This window comes from Scyliorhinus canicula, chromosome 11, assembly GCF_902713615.1.
Source record: "Scyliorhinus canicula chromosome 11, sScyCan1.1, whole genome shotgun sequence".
Lineage (NCBI taxonomy): Eukaryota > Metazoa > Chordata > Chondrichthyes > Carcharhiniformes > Scyliorhinidae > Scyliorhinus > Scyliorhinus canicula.
In genome coordinates, this window is record NC_052156.1 from 141,237,199 (window position 1) to 141,260,913 (window position 23,715).

Below are 23,715 nucleotides of genomic sequence, written 5' to 3' on the forward strand. Positions count from 1 at the left end.
GGTGGAGGTGTGGGCTTGGGTAGGATGCTCTTTCCAAGAGTCGGTGCAGACTCAATGAGCTGAATGGCCTCCCTCTGCACTGCAAATTCTATGATTTTCTCTTGCCATTGTATATTGCCTCGATTAATCTCACCAGGGCATTTGATCATATGATCAAAGGTGATCGATTTGAACAGCTGGAGAAAATTGGCTGCCTGCTGAAGCTACTCGATGTGATCTCCTCTTTCCTTACACGCAATGTATTATTGCTTATGTTATAAAGACAATAAAATCAAGCTCAGTTGAATATCTAAGCAACTGGCTACTGGTTAACTGAGCAAAGTGGTGGTTGTTGTGTTCTTTGTTTTCGTTCTTTCAGGATGGGTTGTAGTGCTAGCAAAGAACACAACATGGTACCAGGTGTGATTGCTAAAGGTTTTAGTTAGATTATCAAGAAGATCGTCGAGAGAAAAAAAAACGTTGTCAAGAAAAAAACTTCTTCGTTAAAGAAAAACCACTGCACTCTACAATCCAGTCGCATCTAGAAGCACAGCATGGAATAAGAGATGGAAGGTGTGCAGACTCCAAAACACTTCAAAACCTCTGGTAAACTAGATGCAGATTGGAGAAATTTTGAACACCAGTTTCAGTTGTATCTCTCTGCTTCAGCTCTAGAGTTAGCCAGTGACCAGCGGAAAATTGTGCTGTTTTTCACTGTGGCTGGACCACAAGCCATAGAACTGTTTAATGCGTTTCACTTTGAAAATAGTAACGACAAGAAAAACTTTAATGCAGTAATGGAAACGTTTGATCTGCATTGTAAGGCTCGGTGGAGCCTCGGTAGAATTGCGGATAGCGATGATGACTGTCAGAGGATACAGCAGGATTTAGATCGTTTGGAGACTTGGGCAGAGAGATGGCAGATGGAGTTTAATCCGGACAAATGTGAGGTAATGCATTTTGGAAGGTCTAATGCAGGTAGGGAATACAGTGAATGGTAGAACCCTCAAGAGTATTGAAAGTCAGAGAGATCTAGGTGTACAGGTCCAGAGGTCACTGAAAGGGGCAACACAGCTGGAGAAGGTAGTCAAGAAGGCATACGGCATGCTTGCCTTCATTGGCCGGGCATTGAGTATAAGAATTGGCAAGTCATGTTGCAGCTGGATAGAACCTTAGTTAGGCCACACTTGGAATATAGTGTTCAATACTGATCGCCATACTACCAGAAGGATGTGGAGGCTTTAGAGAGGGTGCAGAAGAGATTTACCAGGATGTTGCCTGGTATGGAGGGCATTAGCTATGAGGAGCGGTTGAATAAAATCTGTTTGTTCTCACTGGAACGACGGAGGTTGAGGGGCGACCTGATAGAGGTTTACAAAATTATGAGGGGCATAGACAGAGTGGATAGTGTAGCCACCTGGGGTGGCCACTGCCCAACACAAAATGGAAGATTGCAAGGAATGCAGGGAAAATGGACATGTTGTAAAGCAAGCAGCTTGCAAAGCGATTGTATATTGGGACGACTGCAGAAACCAGTTTTGACTGTTGCAGAAACCAGACAGCACTGTGAAAAGAAACCAGTTAACATACTAATGAGGCGATACCGGGCGATCCCCAGATACAATGGAAACAAGTTAAACACAGATCGATACATTCTATGGAAGGCCAGACCCTTTGGCACCAGAGGAGCCCAAAACAATAAGTCCCAAGAACCGCCCCAGCGACCGCGGAACTGCCCCATGATTGGGGGTTCAAACATATCGATTGAGAAGAGACCCAATCGATTCCAAGCAGGTAAAGGAGTCCGCCCAAAGGGGCGCGGATCCCCTGGGACCTATAAAAGAAAGGTCCCACACATGGTTCAGTCTCCTGTCTCCTGTCTCCTGATCCAGCCTTCGGACAGCAGCCACCAACAAGTAAGTGCCTCCCAACGACTGCTACCAGAGATAGGCACTCCTGACCTCCTTTTCAATTGATACCAATCTGAAGTCTGCAGACGAGAGCAGCGCAAGAGGCCTTGTTCCCTGACCCAGCAGTTCCTTCGAGATAAGTATTAGTTGTTTAGCGGTAGGAATAAGTTTAATCCTTTTAGCGTGTGCATGGGTAGTTATTATAATTGTATTATAATAAACTCTAGTTGTTTGGACTTACTAATTGGTGTACGGTTATATTGCTTTGAACTTCACCTTGAAGCTTGTGGTGGTGTCTTAACGACACCTGGCGACTCCAGAGCTTAGACAAGAAACAGAGCCAAATTGAGTGTTCAGCACACTCACACAGAAGTAGCAACAATAGTCAGAGGCTTTTCCCCAGGGTAGAGGGGAAGGTGCGAGGGGCAAGGTTTAAGGTGCGAGGGGCAAGGTTTAGAGGAGATGTAAAATCAAGTTTTTTTTACAGAGGGTAGTGGGTGCCTGGAACTCGCTGTCGGAGGAGGTGGTGGAAGCAGGGACGATAGCGACATTTAAGGGCCATCTTGACAAACACATGAATAGGATGGGAATAGAGGGATACGGACCCAGGAAGTATAGAAGATTGTGGTTTAGTCGGGCAGCATGGTCGGCACGGGCTTGAAGGGCCGAAGGGCTTGTTCCTGTGCTGTACTTTTCTTTGTTCTCTTTGTTGATGCAGTCAACAAGATTGATAATGCTGAAACACACCATTTAAAGCAGATATCATCTGTTCATATGAAGAAAGAAAGATTGGAATGTACCATCAAGAGTAAATGGGTCCAAACATTTTTTCAAGTTGATCACTGAATCCGACCTCTCTAAAATGCAGTGTCTTCCTCAAATTAAAGCTACTAAATGCCAATTGAGTGACTACAATGGGAACATCATTAGCACAACAAGATTGTGTTGTCAACGGTAAGCAACAATGATATCCATCTGCCAGTGCAATTTGAAATAGTTGATACCAATAAATTGTCTCTACTATGTGTTGATGCTTTTTTAATGCTGAATCTTGTGAAAAGGATTCACAGTGCCAATTGATGTGTTGGTTCACAGCAAGATGACATGGAGAACATCTTTGCTAGGTTTACAACTCTGTTTGCTGGTATGGGAATGTTATCATTTACCTATAAAATATCGCTTAAAGAAAATGCTGCACCAGTAATACATCCTCCGAGAAGAGTACTGGCCCCTCTCAAAGAACGTCTCAAACAGGAACTTGATCGTATGCAGCAACTTAACATTATATCCAAGGGAACTGAACTGATGGATTGGGTTAGTTCCATGGTATGCGTACGAAAGCCCAATGGTGATCTCCGAATATGTATACACCCAAAGGATCTGAACAAGAACATCAGGAGAGAACACTATCCAATTCCTAAGCGAAAAGAGGTTATAGGAGAGATGGCACATGCAAAACGTTTCTCAAAGTTAAATGCCTCAAAAGGATTTTAGCAGCTACAACTTGATAAGGACCACTTTTCCATCTACATAAATGATTTAGACTTAAGAATTGGGATTACAATTTCAAAATTTGTGGCTAAAACAAAATTTGTGGTTGTGTCTGAGGAGATACAAAACATTTATTATACTTGTGGAATGGGCATATAATGGACAAATTAACTTCAGTATCATGGTAGCACAGTTGCTTCACAGCTCCAGGTTTCCAGGTTCGATTCCCGGCTTGGGTCACTGTCTTTGCAGAGTCTGCACGTTCGCCTCGTGTCTGTGTGGGTTTCCTCCGGATGCTCCGGTTTCCTCACACAGTCCAAAGACATGCAGGTTAGATGGATTGGCCATACTGAATTGCCCTTCGTGTCCAAAAAAGTTGGGTGGGGTTACGGGAATAGGTTGGACGTGTGTGCTTAAATGGGGTGCCCTTTCCAAGGGCTGGTGCAGACTCGATGGGTCGAATGACCTCCTTCTGCACTGTAAATGCTATGAAACTATCTCAATGGGAAATGTTAGTGGTCAGACTTCTGGGGCACAATCTGGTGAGCACCACACTGCTGCTGATGTCATAGAATTTTTATCATAGAATTTACAGTGCAGAAGGAGGCCATTTGGCCCATCGAGTCTGCACTGGCTCTTGGAAAGAGCACCCTACCCAAGGTCAACATCCCCACCCTATCCCCATAACCCAGTAACCCCACTCAACACTAAGGGCAATTTTGAACACGAAGGGCAATTTATCATGGCCAATCCACCTAACCTGCACATCTTTGGACTGTGGGAGGAAACCGGAGCACCCGGAGGAAACCCACGCACACACGGGGAGGACGTGCAGACTCCGCACAGACAGTGACCCAAGCCAGAATCGAACCTGGGACCCTGGAGCTGTGAAGCGATTGTACTATCCACAATGCTACCGTGCTGCCCCTATGTACATCGGGTGGAGGTAGGAACCCCCCAGGCAAGACAGCAGTTGGGCAGCTGCTGGATCTCAGGACACAGCTGGGTCCCAACCTGATGCTGAGCCTGTGGAACAGGGTTACCTGGAGCTGATGGAGTCATTAGGGAGTGACTGGGACATTCAGAGGGAGATGTCAGCGACATTCCAGCAAGTCCGTAGCCGCTTGGAGGAGTCCTAAAGGCTACGGGTGCAGGAGATGACGCTGGAAATGCATGGCACCGGGTCCAAAACTACTAGGGTGGAGAGCCAGGTGCACGATGTCACATTCCCGGCGCTCACAGCCGCCGCCACTTCGTCCCAGGCAGCACTGGCTGGCCTATGGCTGACCCGCCTGGACGAAAACAGGACATCCCGCCTGGCCTCCACAGCATCAAGCAGCCTCCCCAGGTCAGTGTCCCCGAATCTTGGGGCTGATCTTATTGGTGCCATTGTGGCGAGCTGGCTGGGGTTGACTGAACAAGTGCAGCTTAAGTGCTGCTAGACCTTGTTAGCGGTGGGCTGGAGAGCGCAGTGCCGGCGAATTTGCTGATGAGCCTTCATTTGCGTGGAGAAGCCTGAGAGGCCTCATTAAGTGGACCAATTAACGTTGAATAGCGTGGCCAGCCTCGCTGGGAAGTTCGTGGCAATACCCGCTCGCTACAAATTAGAAATATTTCCGGAGAACCGCGGCCATTGTATGAAAAGTTTGAACAGGGCCGGCATCTTTTGACTTGAAAAAGGAAATCTTAGTGATAGCCTGAAGATTATGGGAGGGCTTGATAGGGTAATTGTAGAGAAGCAGTTTCTACTTGAGGGTGAGACTGGAATTAGAGTTCATAAACATTAGATAGTCACTAATGAATCAAATAGGTAATTCAACTGAAACATCTTTATCCAGTAAGTAGTCAGAATATATGGAACTTACTACGACAAGGAGTAGATGATTGATGAAGTAAAGTGAAAGCTAGATCACCAAATGAATGAGAAAAGATAAGAAGAATATGTTGATTAGGTTAAATGAAAAAGGTTGACAGCAGGCTTGTATGGAGCATAAGCACAGGCATGGATCTGTTTGGGTGAATGGGTTTTTATGTGGTGTAAGTACTACGTAAAATTCTGAAAAGTTGAAACAGGACAGAACAAAATAATTGTTACCAGAAGTTGGGGAGGTGATCTGGTCAGGGGTACAAAATAAAATGTAAGATTTTTAGAACAGAAGACTAGAGAAACTTCTTTACATAGAGTTGTGTGGCTGTGCAATTTATTTCCAGCATTTGTGGTTGAGACAGAAATTATGGTCAGGACCTTGTGTTTTGGATGGGCATTCTGACGTGCCATCAAATGTGGGTCTTGCCATCACAATGTTTCAGAGACACCTAACAGTGCTTTTGCTGTGATTAATGGCCAGAGGGTGTGCTCACTGTCCAATTAAGAATGGTGGTCAGGTTGTTGAAGTTGGAGTGACTCTCTAGCACAGATACCATTGTGTCAGAACCCGCCTGAAGCAGTGGTCCCCTCGTCAGCTTCCAAGAAGCTGGAGGATTCCAGTTGGACTCCGATCCATTGCTTTAATAAACCACACACCACTTTGCCCATGAGGGCGTGATGTGCTGATAAACTGGCACACCAGTTGGTGACGTGAAATTACACACCTGCCTGCCCCCGTTCTCTTTCCAAAACAGTGCAGAAATCCTGCCTCATAAGACCATAAGACATAGGAGCGGAAGTAAGGCCATTCGGCCCATCGAGTCCACTCCACCATTCAATCATGGTTGATTTCAACTCAATTTACCCGCTCTCTCCCCATAGCCCTTAATTCCTCGAGAAATCAAGAATTTATCAATTTCTGTCTTAAAGACACTCAACGTCCCGGCCTCCACCGCCCTCTGTGGCAATGAATTCCACAGACCTACCACTCTCTGGCTGAAGAAATTTCTCCTCATCTCTGTTCTAAAGTGACTCCCTTTTATTCTAAGGCTGTGCCCCCGCGTCCTAGTCTCCCCTGCTAATGGAAACAACTTCCCTACGTCCATCCTATCCAAGCCATTCATTATCTTGTAAGTTTCTATTAGATCTCCCCTCAACCTCCTAAACTCCAATGAATATAATCCCACGATCCTCAGACGTTCATCGTACGTTAGGCCTACCATTCCTGGGATCATCCGTGTGAATCTCCGCTGGACCCGCTCCAGTGCCACTATGTCCTTCCTGAGGTGTGGGGCCCAAAATTGCTCACAGTATTCTAAATGGGGCCTAACTAGTGCTTTATAAAGCCTCAGAAGTACATCCCTGCTTTTATATTCCAAGCCTCTTGAGATAAATGACAACATTACATTTGCTTTCTTAATTACGGACTCAACCTGCAAGTTTACCTTTAGAGAATCCTGGACTAGGACTCCCAAGTCCCTTTGCACTTTAGCATTATGAATTTTGTCACCGTTTAGAAAATAGTCCATGCCTCTATTCTTTTTTCCAAAGTGCAAGACCTCGCACTTGCCCACGTTGAATTTCATCAGCCACTTCTTGGACCATTCTCCTAAACTGTCTAAATCTTTCTGCAGCCTCCCCACCTCCTCAATACTACCAGCCCCTCCACCTATCTTTGTATCATCGGCAAACTTGGCCAGAATGCCCCCAGTCCCGTCATCTAGATCGTTAATATATAAAGAGAACAGCTGTGGCCCCAACACTGAACCCTGCGGGACACCACTTGTCACCGGTTGCCATTCCGAAAAATAACCTTTTATCCCAACTCTCTGCCTTCTGTCTGACAGCCAATCGTCAATCCATGTTAGTACCTTGCCTCGAATACCATGGGCCCTTATTTTACTCAGCAGTCTCCCGTGAGGCACCTTGTCAAAGGCCTTTTGGAAGTCAAGATAGATAACATCCATTGGCTCTCCTTGGTCTAACCTATTTGTTATCTCTTCAAAGAACTCTAACAGGTTTGTCAGGCACGACCTCTCCTTACTAAATCCATGCTGACTTGTCCTAATCCGACCCTGCACTTCCAAGAATTTAGAAATCTCATCCTTAACGATGGATTCTAGAATTTTGCCAACAACCGAGGTTAGGCTAATTGGCCTATAATTTTCTATCTTTTTTCTTGTTCCCTTCTTGAACAGGGGGGTTACAACAGCGATTTTCCAATCCTCTGGGACTTTCCCTGATTAGATCATAACTAACGCCTCCACTATTTCTTCAGCTATCTCCTTTAGAACTCTAGGATGTAGCCCATCTGGGCCCGGAGATTTATCAATTTTCAGACCTTTTAGTTTCTCTAGCACTTTCTCCTTTGTGATGGCAACCATATTCAACTCTGCCCCCTGACTTTCCTGAATTGTTGGGATATTACTCATGTCTTCTACTGTGAAGACTGACGCAAAGTACTTATTAAGTTCCTCAGCTATTTCCTTGTCTCCCATCACTAGATTACCAGCGTCATTTTGGAGCGGCCCAATGTCTACTTTTGCCTCCCGTTTGTTTTTAATGTATTTAAAGAAACTTTTACTATCATTCCTAATGTTACTGGCTAGCCTACCTTCATATTTGATCCCCTCCTTCCTTATTTCTCTCTTTGTTATCCTCTGTTTGTTTTTGTAGCCGTCCCAATCTTCTGACTTCCCACTACTCTTTGCCACATTATAGGCTCTCTCTTTTGCCTTGATGCATTCCCTGACTTCCTTTGTCAGCCATGGCTGCCTAATCCTCCCTCTGATAACTTTTCTTTTCTTTGGGATGAACCTCTGCACTGTGTCCTCAATTACTCCCAGAAACTCCTGCCATTGCTGTTCTACTGTCTTTCCCACTAGGCTCTGCTTCCAGTCGATTTTCGTCAGTTCCTCCCTCATGCGCCTGTAATTACCTTTATTTAACTGTAAAACCTTTACATCTGATTCTACCTTCCTTCTTTCAAATTGCAGACTGAATTCTACCATATTATGATCACTGCTTCCTAAGTGTTCCCTTACTTTAAGATCTTTTATCAATTCTGGCTCATTACATAACACTAAGTACAGAATAGCCTGTTCCCTCGTGGGCTCCATCACAAGCTGTTCCAAAAAGCCATCCTGTAAACATTCAATGAATTCCCTTTCTTTGGGTCCACTGGCAACATTATTTACCCAGTCCACCTGCATATTGAAGTCACCCATGATCACTGTGACCTTGCCTTTCTGACATGCCCTTTCTATTTCGTGGTGCATTTTGTGCCCCTGGTCCTGACCACTGTCAGGAGGCCTGTACATAACTCCCATTATGGTTTTTTTGCCTTTGTGGTTCCTCAACTCTACCCACACAGACTCCACATCGTCTGACCCTATGTCGTTTAGTGCTATTGATTTAATTTCATTTCTAATTAACAAGGCAACCCCGCCCCCTCTACCCACCTCTCTGTCTTTTCGATAGGTTGTAAATCCCTGGATGTTTAACTGCCAGTCCTGAACCCCCTGCAACCACGTCTCTGTGATGCCTACCACATCATACCTGCCAGTCACAATCTGGGCCACAAGCTCATCTACCTTGTTCCGCACACTGCGGGCATTTAAATATAGCACCTTTAATTCCCTATTGACTGTCCCTTTTTGTTTTCTTAGTGTGGTGGACCTTGTTTTACTGAGCCTTTCCATACACTGTGTCATATTTTGTGAGATGGGAACTATCGTAACCTCTCCTGAGCTCTGTCTTTTCATGATTTTTTGTAATCCTAAGCAGCTACGCTTCCCACTGATTCCTTCACCTCTTGGTTCCCTGACTTTCCCTTCCCCCCCCCTCATGTCAACATAGTAATAATAATCTTTATTAGTGTCACAAGTAGGCTTACATTAACAATGCAATGAGGTTACTGTGAAAATCCCCTTGTCGCCACACTCCAGCGCCTGTTCGGGTACACGGAGGGAGAGTTCAGAATGTCCAATTCACTTAACAAGCATGTCTTTTGAGACTTGTGGGAGGAAACCGGAGCACCAGGAGGAAACCCACGCAGACACGGGAGAACATGCAGACTCCGCACAGACAGTGACCCAAGCTGAGAATCGAACCTGGATCACTGGCGCTGTGAAACAATAGTGCTAACCACTGTGCTACCGTGCCGCCCAGATTCAAGATTAGATGGGATTGGATGTGTAAATATAATTTTGCTTGTCCGTGTGTAAACATTGACATAAACTAGTTGGATCAAATGGTCTTCTTCTATGTTATAACCTCTAAGTTTACATAGAACAGTACAGCACAGAACAGGCCCTTCGGCCCTCAATGTTGTGCCGAGCCATGATCACCCTACTCAAACCCACGTATCCACCCTATACCCATAACCCAACAACCCCCCCTTAACCTTACTTTTATTAGGACACTACGGGCAATTTAGCATGGCCAATCCACCTAACCCGCACATCTTTGGACTGTGGGAGGAAACCGGAGCACCCTGAGGAAACCCACGCACACAGGGGGAGGACGTGCAGACTCCACACAGACAGTGACCCAGCCGGGAATCGAACCTGGGACCCTGGAGCTGTGAAGCATTTATGCTAACCACCATGCTACCCTGCTGCAAGTTTATGTATCAATAAGATGTAACAATCAAATAGTTTTAATTGGAAGGTAAATGCATGGATTTCAAGGTCTAAATGAAACATACCAGTGATTTGACCTTTTCATAGGTAAATTCAGCATATGCCAGTGTATCCATTGCAGACTTTAACTGTTTTTCTTTCTTCTTTATCTTTCGGAGCTCTCGATCCTTCTCTCTTTGCTTCACCACTACCGTGTCAGACAGTATTTTCTTTTCTGTTTGGATGTAACGTAAGTGCATGTCCAGGGAAGCTCTGTTAATAATTAAAAATAGCTGACTGGTTGCATTTGTTGGTTGTTGTGATCAAATCCCAACAGGAATGTATCTTACCACAAGTAAATTCATTCATAAGGTCACAGTTTACACAGATCACACTGCCAAGGTGCCTGGGTGGCAGTACCAAGCTGGCAGAAGCACTGCCAGGGTGCCAGTTCAAGGGTGCCCAGGGTGGCACTGCCAAAGGTCAGGGCCTGAGGGGGCCACGCCCATGAAAGGAGGGTGGAGGGGGAGGGTGTTTGAAGGGTGGGGTGCAGGGCAGGTAAGTAGGGGCTTGTGGGAGGTTGGGGGGGGGGGGGGGGGGGGAGTAAGGGTAGCGGTCCTGGAAGGCGGGGACCTGTAAGTGGATGTTGGGGCGCCTCGGGAACTCATTGCAGGGTGACCTCACTTGGGGTGGGATAATGCCCATGTGTGTGCGTGTGTGTGTGCGTGTGTGTGTGTGTGGGGGGGGGGGGGGGGGGGGGGGTGTGGTAGCATTGCCCATCGGTGCGGGGGACCCATAAACTCACTTAGAGATCAAGGCAACACCCTTTCAAAATGGCGGCTCGATCTCTGAGGTCAGGTCCCAAGTTCTGAAAAAAATTCAAAGTGTGGGCTAAACTGGTGAGAAACTCCCTGGGCTCAAAAACGTGACTAAGAGCACCATTTTCCCAAAAGGGAACAAACTTAACGCTACTTGTTTCCCAGCACTCGCAATGCTATTCAATGAGACTCGCAATGCTATTCAAGGAGACTCGCTTTGAATGAGGGGCCTAAATGTGGAACGCTCAGCCTAGGCGGCATATAGCCCCGTTTTTAACAATGGGGAGCTCCGCTCGTCGGAACTCCCGTTGTAGCAAACGATCGGGACGCCATTTTTAAACGGCGTCCCAATCTCCGAGGCCCACAAAAAATCCCCGACCTCCCTTCTGCAATATGAGGGGGACCCCGGCCTTCCACACACTCCCCAACACCCACACCGGCAACCCCGGCCTGATCACATGCATGCGCAAAAATGCCAGTGTGGCATCTTGGCAGTGTCAACCTGGCATCGCTAACCTGGCAATGCCACCTGAACACCGCGACAGTGCCACAAGTGGCACCCATGTGGCACTGCCAGGATACCAGTACCAGGGTGCCCAAGTGGCACTGCCAGGGTGCCCAGGTGGCACTAGCCATGCCAGGACGCCGCCCTGCCCAAAGGGCATTAAGCTGGGGGCCTCCAATCCGCTAGGAAACTCCACAAGTGCTGTTCCATCTGGTCCCCGTTTGTGGGGACAAGTACCAAACGGCGCTTGACCGAGGTCCCAGAGGCGAAGGGATTGAATCCCAAAGCTTCAGATACCTTGGGAATCTGCACATTAGAGTAAGGCTCTAATATGCAGGTTTTTCAAAAACTGCCGTTGTAGCAAAACCCATTGTGGGCAGGTTTCCTCTTGCAATGTCTTGTGACATTGCGTTGAATCTCGTGAGGCATTATGAGCCGGGTAGATCCTGGGAGCGGGGTCTCCAGGCTTTCACCAGCCACGCTGCGCTTTTCTGGTGCAGCATGGTCGGAAGACTGCGTCCTAAGTGTCTTTTGATAGCGGTGGGGAACACGCCGGTGGAGCCGACAGGAAACTCCCTGCAAAACCCGCCACAAATTAACGTATAAATTTTTCCGTTAAATTCCGCCCCAGTATCAAATTCTACTACTCCTTCTGGAAGGGTCCAGGATTTTCAGAATCTTCTTTAAGTGGCAGGTTTAAACAATGAACATTTTTATGCTGTAGAAAAATTGTTTCATCAGATCTTAGATATGACAGGAGACAATTGAATTGGGAATAAAAAGGAATGGCAAAAAATATAAAATAATAAGACTTAGCAGTTTCCGCCAATTGCACAGGGAATGTCATGCAGAGAAAGCAGGTAAGACCTTTCCTCTCCATAACATGGAACTTTCCCCATTCACAATTTACTTTTGTAAATACGGATAAACACAAAGCCCACTGTAATTATCATGGGAGCAGGAACAATATTCAGTGCTATCACAAACCTTTCTCCCATTAACACAGATTCATTCTCCTTGCCCAACTCAGTTATCTTAACTAACTGGTTGTAGTCTTGCTCTTTGCTGTCCAATGTAGTCCTTTTTTCATCCAACTCTTTCATTACCTCCATTTTCTCATCTTCTACCATTCTGCATTTATTTTCTATTTGTTGTACTAAACCAAGAAGTTCATTGCATTGCGCATCTATTTCCGCTTTTGCCTTCTCCAAATTGCTGGAGTAAAACAAAACATTACATTTTTACAAACTACAACTGCAACATTTTTTTTCAAGAAATGCAATAAATTATTTTTCCATTTTCTATCATCTTAAGAAATTACCACGATAAACATGTAGACACAAGACACTCCTATGCAAACTTCCATTCACAAACAACGGAAGGAGAGAATGATATAACATTTCTTGTGCTAAACATGACGGGTGGGATTCTTCCTCCCAGGACGCCTGGAATCTGTTCCCTGATGGGATGGAGAATTGGGCGTCCGGGGAAAATCGGGATCGGCGCAGGATGCTCCGACCGTCCGCTGGCAGGATGAATGAAGTCCTTGTTGCACACTGGAAGGGGGTTGTAAATAAATGCACATGGGCTTTAATGCTCTGGCCTCCTGCAATTTTTCAGTCGTTTATAAACATTGACCTCATCAAAGAGATGTAAGTGCATTCTAAGCACTAAGTGTATTTCAATCACACTGCACTTACCTTTTTGATGTGGTCAGTCTTTACAAACATTGAGGTTTCACCACTTAGGCCACTGAACCGTGAAGGGATTAGAATGGATCAAAGCTGCAGATGGTTTGTACAAGCTGTCTATCACAGGGCACTACTAGAAAGCTATGAATGGCTTGCAGCTAATGGATCTGTGGGAACCAGATGCAGGCGTACCTGCTCTCTTTCAAGGAATGGACACGTGAAGCAGCAAGGTAAGTATTATAGCTATAAAGCTTCCCACTACCCGTGTCCAGACTGCTCTCTAGCTTCCAGGCAGGGACCCTTTTCTGGGGGGGGTGGGGGTTCTGTGTGCAGGAGGGGGGTGTGGAGAAGGTTCCTTTAGGTAGGGGGTCCTGTGAAAGGTCGCTCTATTATACGAGTCCCTGTGAGAGGTCCCCGAGGGTCTCCTATTACAGGGTCCCTGGGGGTCCCCTATTGCAGGACCCAGGGTGGGGCCGTTACACGGGTCCATGTGGGGGGCCCCTTTTACAAGAGATCCTGTGGGGGGCCCCCTGTTACACGGGTCCCTAGGGGGTCTCCCTATTACAGGAGTCCTGGGGGGAGGAGGGATCCCCCTATTACATGGGTCCGGGGGCAGATCACCACTGTACTTGGGGGTGACCTGCCCCCAATTTGTGGGTGGGGGCTGCTGTGCGGAGAGTTTGGGGCCGATTTGCTGTGGGGGTGGGGTCGGGGCTGATTTGTGGTGCTAGGAGGGGAAGGTTGTGGGCTGCGGGACCTTGTTATTGGGCCGCCTGCTCAAGACGGCGGCCTGATAAGGGGATTTTTGTATTCCATGCCATGCACATCAGACATGTAGTTGAGCTAAATGCCGATTCGAGGGAAACCATAGATTTGAACCAGGGAAGTGGGGTGGAATTTTTCGGAGATGGGAGGAGAAAGGAATTAGGACACTAAAAGATTTGTTTCTTGGGTGTCGTTTTGCGGGATTGAAGGAGCTGGGAGGGAAGTATGGGCTGGAGCAGGGGGAAATATTTAGATACATGCAGGTTCGAGACTTTGCAAGAAAGGAGATACAGAGCTTTCCAGTAGAGCTGGCTTCCACATTGCTAGAGGAGGTGCTGACGGCCAGGGGACTGGAGAAGCTGGTAGTATCAGTGGTTTACGGGGCTATTTTGGAGAAGGAGAAGGCGCCGCTAGAAGTGATCAAGGCAAAGTGGGAGGAAGAGTTGGGAGAGGATATGGAGGAGGGGTTCAGGTGTGAGGTGCTCCGGAGGGTGAATGGCTCCACCTCATGTGCGAGGTTGAGGCTGATACAGCTGAAAGTGGTGTATAGAGCGCACTGTACAAGGGCGAGGATGAGCCGGCTCTTTGAGGGGGTAGAAGATGTGTGTGAGCGTTGCGGGGGGGGGGGAGCGCAAACCACGTTCATATGTTTTGGTCCTGTCCAAAGCTGGACGATTACTGGAAGGAGGTGTTTAGGGTAATCTCTAAAGTGGTGCACGTGAAACTGGACCCAGGCCCTCGGGAGGGCATATTCGGGGTGTCGGACCAGCCGGGATTGGAAACGGGCGGGGGGGGGGGGGGGGGCAGATGTTGTAGCCTTCGCCTCATTGATCGCCCAAAGGCAGATCCTGTTAGGGTGAAGATCAACCTCTCCACCCTGTGCCCTGGTGTGGCTGGGGGACCTGCTGGAATTCTTGAACTTGAAAAGGTCAAATTTGAACTGAAGGGAAGGATGGAAGGATTCTACAATTCATGGGCGTTATTTATTATGCACTTTCGAGAATTGGATCACATCGAACATTAGGGGGTGTTGGGGGCTGGGAGGGTTGGGGGGAGGGGGACTGTATGTGTTAATGGTGACTATGGGTGATTCCTGATTACTCTTTGTCATTTGTTTATGTTAACATGCGGGCTAATGTTTGGGGGTTTGGTGGGAGGATGGTATCGTTGTTATTGATATGGGGATTCGTTACTGATTATTGTTGGGTGTAAATTTGGGAGAAAATGTGAAAAAGGAGAATAAAAATATATTTTTTAAAAAGACATGTAGTTGAGCTTCTCGCTCAGTTTTCACTCTGGTTGTTGCTGCTATATAAAAGACTGCTTCAGCAACTATTTCACAAGAAAGCACATACTTAAAGATGATTGGCTGCATTTGGAGCACTCTAAAGTTTGGCGGAAGAATCTTTTTGTCTGGCAAAAATCATGGGGACAAGAAACAGAGTCTATCAGGAAGTGTTTGGAGATCCTTAACTGAATCCTTTGATGATTAGAATCACTTGATGTAATGGCTGACACCCGGTTTGGCATTTAGGGCTCAGCAAATGGGTACAGTGGCGTACTGCTTATATTAATGGATGAGCAATCCAGAGGATTAGAATCAGCTCTGAAGCATTGAACAATCACGTTCTCATAACAAGTACTGTGAGCACAGGCTTTCACATAGCCAAGCCCCCAGCTACGCAGTTTAATTTTTTAAGGCTACCGTGCCTGTTAGTTTCATTGATCAATGACACACTGCCGTGCTCTTGCTTTCATGGCCCTGATGAGTTCCACACAGCTCGAGAAGCCCTGTGCGCTAGCGGTTAAAACAGGTATCCTGAGGTAAGGCTGCAATGGATTGCTTGTTTGCATATTTAAATAACTGGCCCAACAGTTCCATCATAATATCACTGGACTAGTAATCCAGAGTCGCAGGATAATGCTATGGATTCAAATCCCACCATGGCAACTGGTGGAACATACATTCAGTTGATTAATAAAGCTTGTCATTAAAAACCCATCCGGTTCACTAATGTCCTTTAGGAAGTGAGATCTGCGAACCTTGCCTGGACTGGCCTCCATGTAACGCCAGACCCACACAGACTTAACTGCCCTCTGAAAATAGGGAAGTTAGGGCTGGACAACAAATGCTGGCCCACAACATGTGAAAGAATATAAAACATTGAAAATCATTTTCTTTGCGACAGAAAATGTTTCAAAATATTAGCAACGTAGGCTGATTGCAACATTCAAAACCTTCTGCAAGCACCAAACCACACTTTCCAGAAAACAAGCATGATTCATGCGGTCAATGCTTTTGTCATGCAATGTAGTTTATCATCAGTAAAATGTAAGTTGTAACCATTTGCTTTAAATTTTCCGAAGAAAACGTACTTTCGTTTGCGGTTCAATTTCTGTATATCTTTGGCCAGCTGACCAGGAACAGTGTGCAATTGGACCAGATCGAGCTATCGACAGAGAAAAAAAACATTCACAAGTTGTTACTTATTGCAAAACAGTTTAGATGTGACTTGTGCAGATAACTGAAATACTGTGGCTAGAAGAACACTGTGCATCGCTACTGACCAATGGATAAACTATGGGTGGAATTTTATGGCCCTTTCCACTGGTGGGATTTTCTAGAGCCTGACGAGGTCAATGGACTTTTCAACGGGTTATGACCCCGCTGCAATAGGCCATAAAATTTCACCCTATGTTCTTTTAGAATATTGCCTTGCTTGGAGAGGAGGAATTGGTCATATTATATAACTGGCTTGGATTAACTTCAACTGGCCTATTATTTTATTAATGCAAGAATAGAAGGAACAGTTTTAACCAGTGGCAGGTGGATAGTAAAAATCAGCAGCAAGTCCACCTCTGCAGTCTTCAATTTTACTTGCTACTCTGCAGGTGGGAAACATAACTGAAATCAAGGCAGAAATCGAGGAGACCATTCTTTAAATGTGTAGATCAAGCTCCAGCTGTCAATGTAACCATGGGACTGAGGAAGAGTGGCTGTGGCTTTCCCTGTAGGTCAACATGTGGTCTGGCGACACCGGAGCAAAATAAGCTCAAAGGCAAACGTTTTTTAATGTTATTTTTTATTTTGTATGGAGCCGAGATGAGCAATATCCCACAAGGAAAGTTTATGCTGTTCCTGACCTGGGCATTTGCTCACCCTATTGCAAGGTCACCCTGCAACTTACCCAGGTACCATTCCTTCAGTCCAAAGCAGCAGACATCTGCGAGCCAACACTGTGCTCCAACTCACCAGCCAGCTAGTGCTTCTTGCTAGATTTGGGTGGACACTCATTTAGAGCATGCAGAAGTTACAATTGCTCTGGCCTCACTTTCCCAATGTCAATACATTTTTGCGCCCACCTTGAACCCATCCAGTTAGTTCCCGTATTAAGGTTGAAATCTTTATCAGGGCTGAATTCTGCCTTTTAAATTCATTATTTAATTTGAAATGATACAAGGACCAACAATGCAATGTTTTGTGCCATACGCATAGAATCCCCACACTGCAGAAAGAGGCTATTCAACCCATCGAGTCTGCACCGACCTCTGAAAGAACACCCTATCTAGACACCCCCTCCCCCACCCTATCCCCGTAACCTAGTAACCCCACCAAGTCTTTTGGACACTGAGGGGCAATTTATCATGGCCAATTCATCTAACTTGTACATCTTTGGGCTGTGGGAGGAAACACGAGCACCCAGAGGAAACCCACGGAGACACGGGGTGAACTCCACACAGTCACCCAAGTATGGAATTGAACCCGGGTCCCTGGCGCTATGAGGCAGCAGTGCCAACCACTGTGCCAACCATGTCATGAATGCTCATTCAAAATGCGACATTGCCTCTCCCAATTTTTCACAGTGTCCGCGGACTGCTTGGGGATAAAGGGTTCCACTCAAATGTGGCTCATGATACCAATGGGTGATCACAGCTCCAGGGACCTGGGTTTGATTCTTGGCTTGGGTCACTGTCTGTGCAGAGTCTGCAGCGTTTGCGGGGGTTTCCTCCGGGTGTCCGGTTTCCTCCCACAAGTGCCGCTATATTCGCTTGTTCGGTGAACTGGACATTCTGAATTCTCCCTCAGTGTACCAAAATAGGCGCCAGAGTATGGTGACAAGGGATTTTCCACAGTGACTTCATTGCAGTGTTAAACACCAATAAAGATTATTATTATTAAGGCTGGAATTGAACCCGGGTCCCTGGTGCTGTGAGACAGCAGTGCTAACCACTGTGCCACCATGCCCCCTTATAATTCTATAGGACATTTGCGGATCAGATGGCCCCATTAGTGCTGGGGACGACTCATTGGCATGGGGATATCTCCTGGATTAGCTGGGGCACAAGTCCATCTCCCTCCTTCTGAAGAAGGACAAAGACCCCACAGAGTGTGAATCGTACTGCCCAATTTCTTTACTCAATGTGGATGCGAAACCTTTGGCCAAGATTCTGGCGTCAAGGTTGGAATCTTGTTTCCAAGAGGTAGTGGGGGAAGACCCCAGATGGGATTTGTGAAGGGTAGAAAGTTGTCGGCTAATGTGAGGTGGTTACTTAACGTGGTTCTCACACCGGCATTGGAGCCAGACTTGGACATAATCGTGTCTCTGGCTGCAGTAAAGGCGTTCGATAGGGTTGAATGGAGCTACAGAACATAGAACATAGAGTACAGAAGGAGGCCATTCGCCCATCGAGTCTGCACTGACCCACTTAAGCCCTCACTTCCACCCTATCCCCATAACCCAATAACTCCTCCGAACCTTTTTGGCCACTAAGGGCAATTTATCATGGCCAATCCACCTAACCTGCACATCTTTGGACTGTGGGAGGAAACCGGAGCACCCGGAGGAAGCCCATGTAGACACGGGGAGAACGTGCAGACTCCGCACAGTGACCCAGCTGTCTGTGTCACTTATAACTATGTTTGCAGTGCTAGAGAAGTTTACATTAAGTGTCTATGTCCCATTTATGGGACACTGAGGCAGAGGGCTTAATTTTACTGGACCCTAGCTGGCAGGCTAGGAGGCTAGTAAAATGCTAGTAAGCCACATTAGGATTGGAGGCAGGTAACTAATATAAATAATTAAGGGTCTTTTAAGAGGCAATTTTGAAGAGCCGTCAGTATTTGCCAGTGGTGGAGCAGTCCTCGTCATGTAGGAAGGTCAACAGCTATATGACAGCTGCCCTGCAGCTTCCCGGGAGCGCAGCGGAGCAAGGCTCTGAAGGACACTGCTGCTACCTGGAAGAAGTCTTCATTCCCTGCTGTATGTTAACAGCGAGTCTTTATTAACAACTCATAACTATACATGTACAGTAGAGTACAGGTATGGAGCTTGTCATAATATCCACTCATGTATATCATGAGATGCAGACAGGCAGTGATTGACACACAGGATAACCAATGAACACACACGACACAGAACAACCAATCACCAGACAGGACACCACCACTATAAAGCCCACAGGGCATTAAGACTCTCCCTCTCTCACAGGACACGGCTAAGGAGATAGTCACAGTGCACAAGCCAGTGAACATCATTGCCATGTGATAGAGAGCTAGTCTGGTCATGCTAGTATTTAGGTTATCAGTTAGGTTAATAGAGTGTCAACCCACAGCAGATTATGTACAGCAATCAGCAGGTTCAATAAAACAGCATTGGACCATCTCTTGTGTTGGAAGCCTATTTCTCATTTCACTGCATCCAGTTGCAGTCGATTGTAAACCAGCACAGATAATACATCATGGTACCAGAGAGCTATTATCTCTAACGAACCTACCTCGAGTGAATCTACAACGACAAGCACGCAGCCATCCAGCGGCATGGAAAAGTTCCACCCTCCTCCGCAACTCCAGATCTCCGGCAACCTCGGCGCCAACTGGAAAGTCTTCACACAGAAGTTCCTCCTATATATCGAGGCCTCCGACCTCGAGGCAGCATCAGATGCCCGAAAGATAGTGCTGTTCCTGTCAACTGTGGGGGATCACGCCATCCACATCTATAACTCGCTCACGTTTGCTGATGGCGAAGACAAGACGAAGTTCAAGACTGTTCTGCTGTAATTCGACAACTACTGCGACTTTGAGGTGAATGAGAGCTTTGAACGGTACATCTTCCAACAGAGGCTTCAGGGTAAGGATGAACCTTTTCAGTCCTTCTTGACCCATCTCCGCATCCTAGCGCAGTCATGTAAATATGACTCGACGGCTGATTCCATAATCCAGGATCAGATCGTTTTCGGGGTCCAGTCCAACTCCCTGTGGGAGCAGCTCCTCAAAATCAAACAGTTGACCCTCTCCATCGCCATCGAAACGTGCATTATCCATGAGCATGCCAGGAATCGTTGCTCCCTCATCAGGGCGGCAGAAAATGCAAAGCTAGTCTCCCATGAGGTAGAAAGGGTGCAGGCCATCGCAAAAATGCAAGGCCTGAGCATCGAGGAGAGTGGCCGTTTCGCGCTCTTTTCCCGGGTCCCTACGCATGCGCATCATGACCGGGTGGACGACGAGGCCGAAGACCCCGATGCCCATGTGCGAATGTCGGCCGACCGTACTGCGCATGCGTGATGGCGCACAGAACGCGCTGATGTTAGCGTCATGACGTGTCCAAATTGTGGCTCCGCCTATTTAAAACTGCAATGTCCAGCCAAAGGAAGGCAATGTCTACAGTGTGGAAAGCCTGGGCATTACGCGGCCTTAGGGCCGCTCCACAGACCAACAGCCAGCGATCCCAGCTGCAGCGCAGACGTGTCCTCTGTGTACAACAAGGCATGCAGGATTCGGATCCCGACAGCCCAACGGACCCCGATGCTGACTGCCTCGAGTCTCCATATCGAGTGGGCATAATCACCACGCGCGAGCTGGCTTCCACCATGCCTACAAACCGCCTTTCAATCCTCTGTGTGGATCCTGACAATGAGTGGTGTGCTCTCATCACAGTTAACCAGTCTCGCATCCGATTTAAATTGGACACTGGCGCATCTGCAAACCTCAAATCCCAGTAGGACCTCGACAGCTTCCGTGACCAACCTAGCATTCTTCCACCAGCCTGCCAACTCCTTGACTACAATGGCAATGCCATAGCTGCCAGTGGATCGTGTCAACTAGGTGTATCTCACAAGGCAATCAAAGCGACATTATGATTCGAGATCGTCCGGCCTCACAAGGCATCCCTGCTCGGTGTTCGCACATGCAAACTCCTAAATCTGGTCCAGCGCGTCCATGCCATGTCCTCGACACCGGCGACTGCCTCGCCCAATGTAAATCTCCAGGCTGAGATAGACGATATTCTCACGCAATACCACAACGTGTTTGATGGAATGGGCACGCTCCCATATCTTTACAAGATATTGCTCAAACCGAGTGCCATCCCAGTCATCCATGCACCACGCCGGGTGCCGGCTCCTCTCAAGGGTCATCTGAAAACGCAGCTACAGGAGCTCCAAGACCAGGGTATCATCTCAAAGGTCACGGAACCAACAGACTTGGTCAGCTCCATGGTCTACGACAAGAAGCCCTCTGGTGAACTCCGCATTTGCATTGATCCCAAAGACCTGAATCACAGCACCATGCGAGAGCACTACCCAATCCCAAAGCGGGAAGAGTTAACCTGTGAGATGGCTTATGCCAAATTCTTTACCAAGCTGGACACCTCCCGTGGGTTCTGGCAGATACAGCTGGACGAGTCCAGTCGGAAGCTGTGCACATTTAACACTCCGTTCGGCAGGTATTGCGACAACCGCATGCCTTTTGGTATCATATCAGCTTCTGAAGTATTTCATCGCATAATGGAGCAAATGATGGAGGGCATCGAGGGGGTGCGAGTCTATGTGGACGACGTGATCATCTGGTCCACGACGCCCGAGGATCATATCGCTCGCCTCAAACAAGTTTTCCAGAGGATTCATGAAAACGGCCTCCAGCTCAACAGGGCCAATGCTCATTTGGTAGGTCCTCTATCAAGTTTTTGGGTGACCACATTTCACAGCACGGTGTGCAACCTGACAAGGCGCTGGCAATCAATGCCATGAAGACCCCAGAGGACAAAAAGGCAGTCCTCCGTTTCCTCAGGATGGTGAATTTTCTCGGGAAATTCATTCCCAACATGGCATCCCACACCACATCCCTCACCACATCCCTCCGGCATCTCGTAATAAAGTCGACAGTGGCTTCCCGAAGATCAAGCGGAGTGGCTTGAGCTGAAGGCGAAGCTCACCACAGCCCCAGTACTGGCATTCTTTGACCCAACCAAGGATACCAAGATATCCACAGACGCAAGCCAGGATGGCATTGGGGCGGTGCTCCTCCAGCGAGACGACGCCTTGTCCTGGGCTCCAGTGGCATACGCTTCCATGGCCATAACTTTGTCCAAACTACGGTATGCCCAGATCGAAAAGGAGAGCTTGGGTCTCATGACAGGAATAATCAAGTTTCATGACTATGTATACGGCCTGCCAAAATTCACGGTGGAAACAGACCACAGGCCTTTAGTCCACATAATCCAGAAGGATTTAAATGACATGACACCTCGGCTGCAGAGAATTCTTCTTCACCTCCACCGATATGACTTCGAACCCGTCTACACACCGGGTAAGGAGCTGATCATCGCGGATGTCCTATCCCGATCCGTCACCACGCCGTGTGAACAGGGCGACTTCATTCGCCACATTGAAGCACAGGTGCAGTTGTGTGCCAGCAAACCCCCAGGCACTGATGAACGAGTTGTCCAAATACGCGAAGAAACTGCCAAAGATCCCATACTGCAGCGCGTGATGAAGCACCTCGCCCATGGCTGGCAAAAGGGGCCGTGCCCCCAATTCTTCAACGTTAAGGACGAGCTGACGGGATCCTTCTTAAACTAGATAGAATCGTCATTCCCCAAAGCATGCAAAACACGGTGCTCAGACAGATCCATGAGGGTCACCTGGGGGTCGAGAAATGTCGACGCAGGACTCGGCAGGCAGTTTACTGGCCAGGCCATTGCCAACACGGTCCTCAGCTGCACAACATGCCAGAAGTTTCAACCAGCTCAGCCCAAGGAAACGCTGCAACCGCACGAGATCGTGACCTCTCCGTAGTCCAAGGTGGGGATAGACCTCTTTTATGCAAATGGGCGTGATTATTTGCTCCTGGTCGACTACTTCACCAGCTACCCGGAAGTGGTGAAACTGTCGGACCTCACATCCAAGTCCGTCATCAAAGCCTGCAAAGAGACGTTTGCCAGGCATGGGATACCACACACGGTAATGAGTGACAACGGTCCATGTTTCTACAGCCAAGAATGGTCCGACTTTGCACGATCCTACCACTTTAGCCATATTACATCCAGTCCCCATTACCCGCAATCAAACGGGAAGGCCAAGAAAGGGGTCCATATTGTCAAGCGGTTGCTGTGCAAGGCTGCAGACTCAGCCTCAGGTTTCAACCTGGCGCTATTGGCATACAGGGCAACCGCTCTGTCGACTGGTTTGTCTCCAGTGCAGTTGCTCATGAACTGCAACTGGAGGACAACTGTTCCAGCCATTCATGTTCCAGACCTTGACCACCTCATGGTGCTGCAGAAGGTGCAGTGATCCAGGGACCAGCAAAAGAACACGTATGATGCTCATGCCACGAATCTGCCTGCGCTGGCTCCAGACGATGTTGTTCGCGTTCAGCTGCCTGAGGGAGGTTGGTCAGCCCCAGCTGTTGTTGTCAGACAGGCTGCTCCCAGGTCTTGCGTTGTCCAAATGGCTGATGGCTCCATTTTACGGCGCAACAGGAGGGCACTGCTTAAAGTTCCCTGCCCATCACCTGACCGCACTTCTCCGCATGTCATCATGCCTCCTCCAGACGTCTTGCACCACGAGGCCACCAATCTGGCAGCGATCCCGCCTGTCCACAAGGCCACCGAGATGGCAGCCATCCCGCCTGTCCAGGTGCCGGGGTCCCCCCCATCACCTCTGAGGCGATCGACAAGAATTCGTCGCCCACCACAAAGACTGAATCTATAGAATTAAATCTTGTAAATTTTGTTCAGTTTGCTCTGAACCTGCACGATAGACACCTTCCCATGTACATACGTTCATTCATT

The 23,715-nt window shown here is 47.7% G+C and overlaps 1 protein-coding gene across 4 annotated transcripts in view; it reads right to left on the reverse strand.

The window, feature by feature from the left end:
• ccdc146 (coiled-coil domain containing 146) overlaps positions 1-23,715 on the reverse strand; it is a 152,546-nt gene that overhangs the window by 42,911 nt on the left and 85,920 nt on the right. For all 4 annotated transcript variants that reach the window (XM_038811549.1, XM_038811550.1, XM_038811548.1 and 1 more), the window contains 3 exons: positions 16,025-16,098; positions 12,180-12,407; positions 9,956-10,142 (listed from right to left, as the gene is read on the reverse strand). In XM_038811549.1, the coding sequence (XP_038667477.1) occupies positions 9,956-10,142; positions 12,180-12,407; positions 16,025-16,098 (489 nt within the window). The remainder of the gene's footprint in view (positions 1-9,955; positions 10,143-12,179; positions 12,408-16,024; positions 16,099-23,715) is intronic.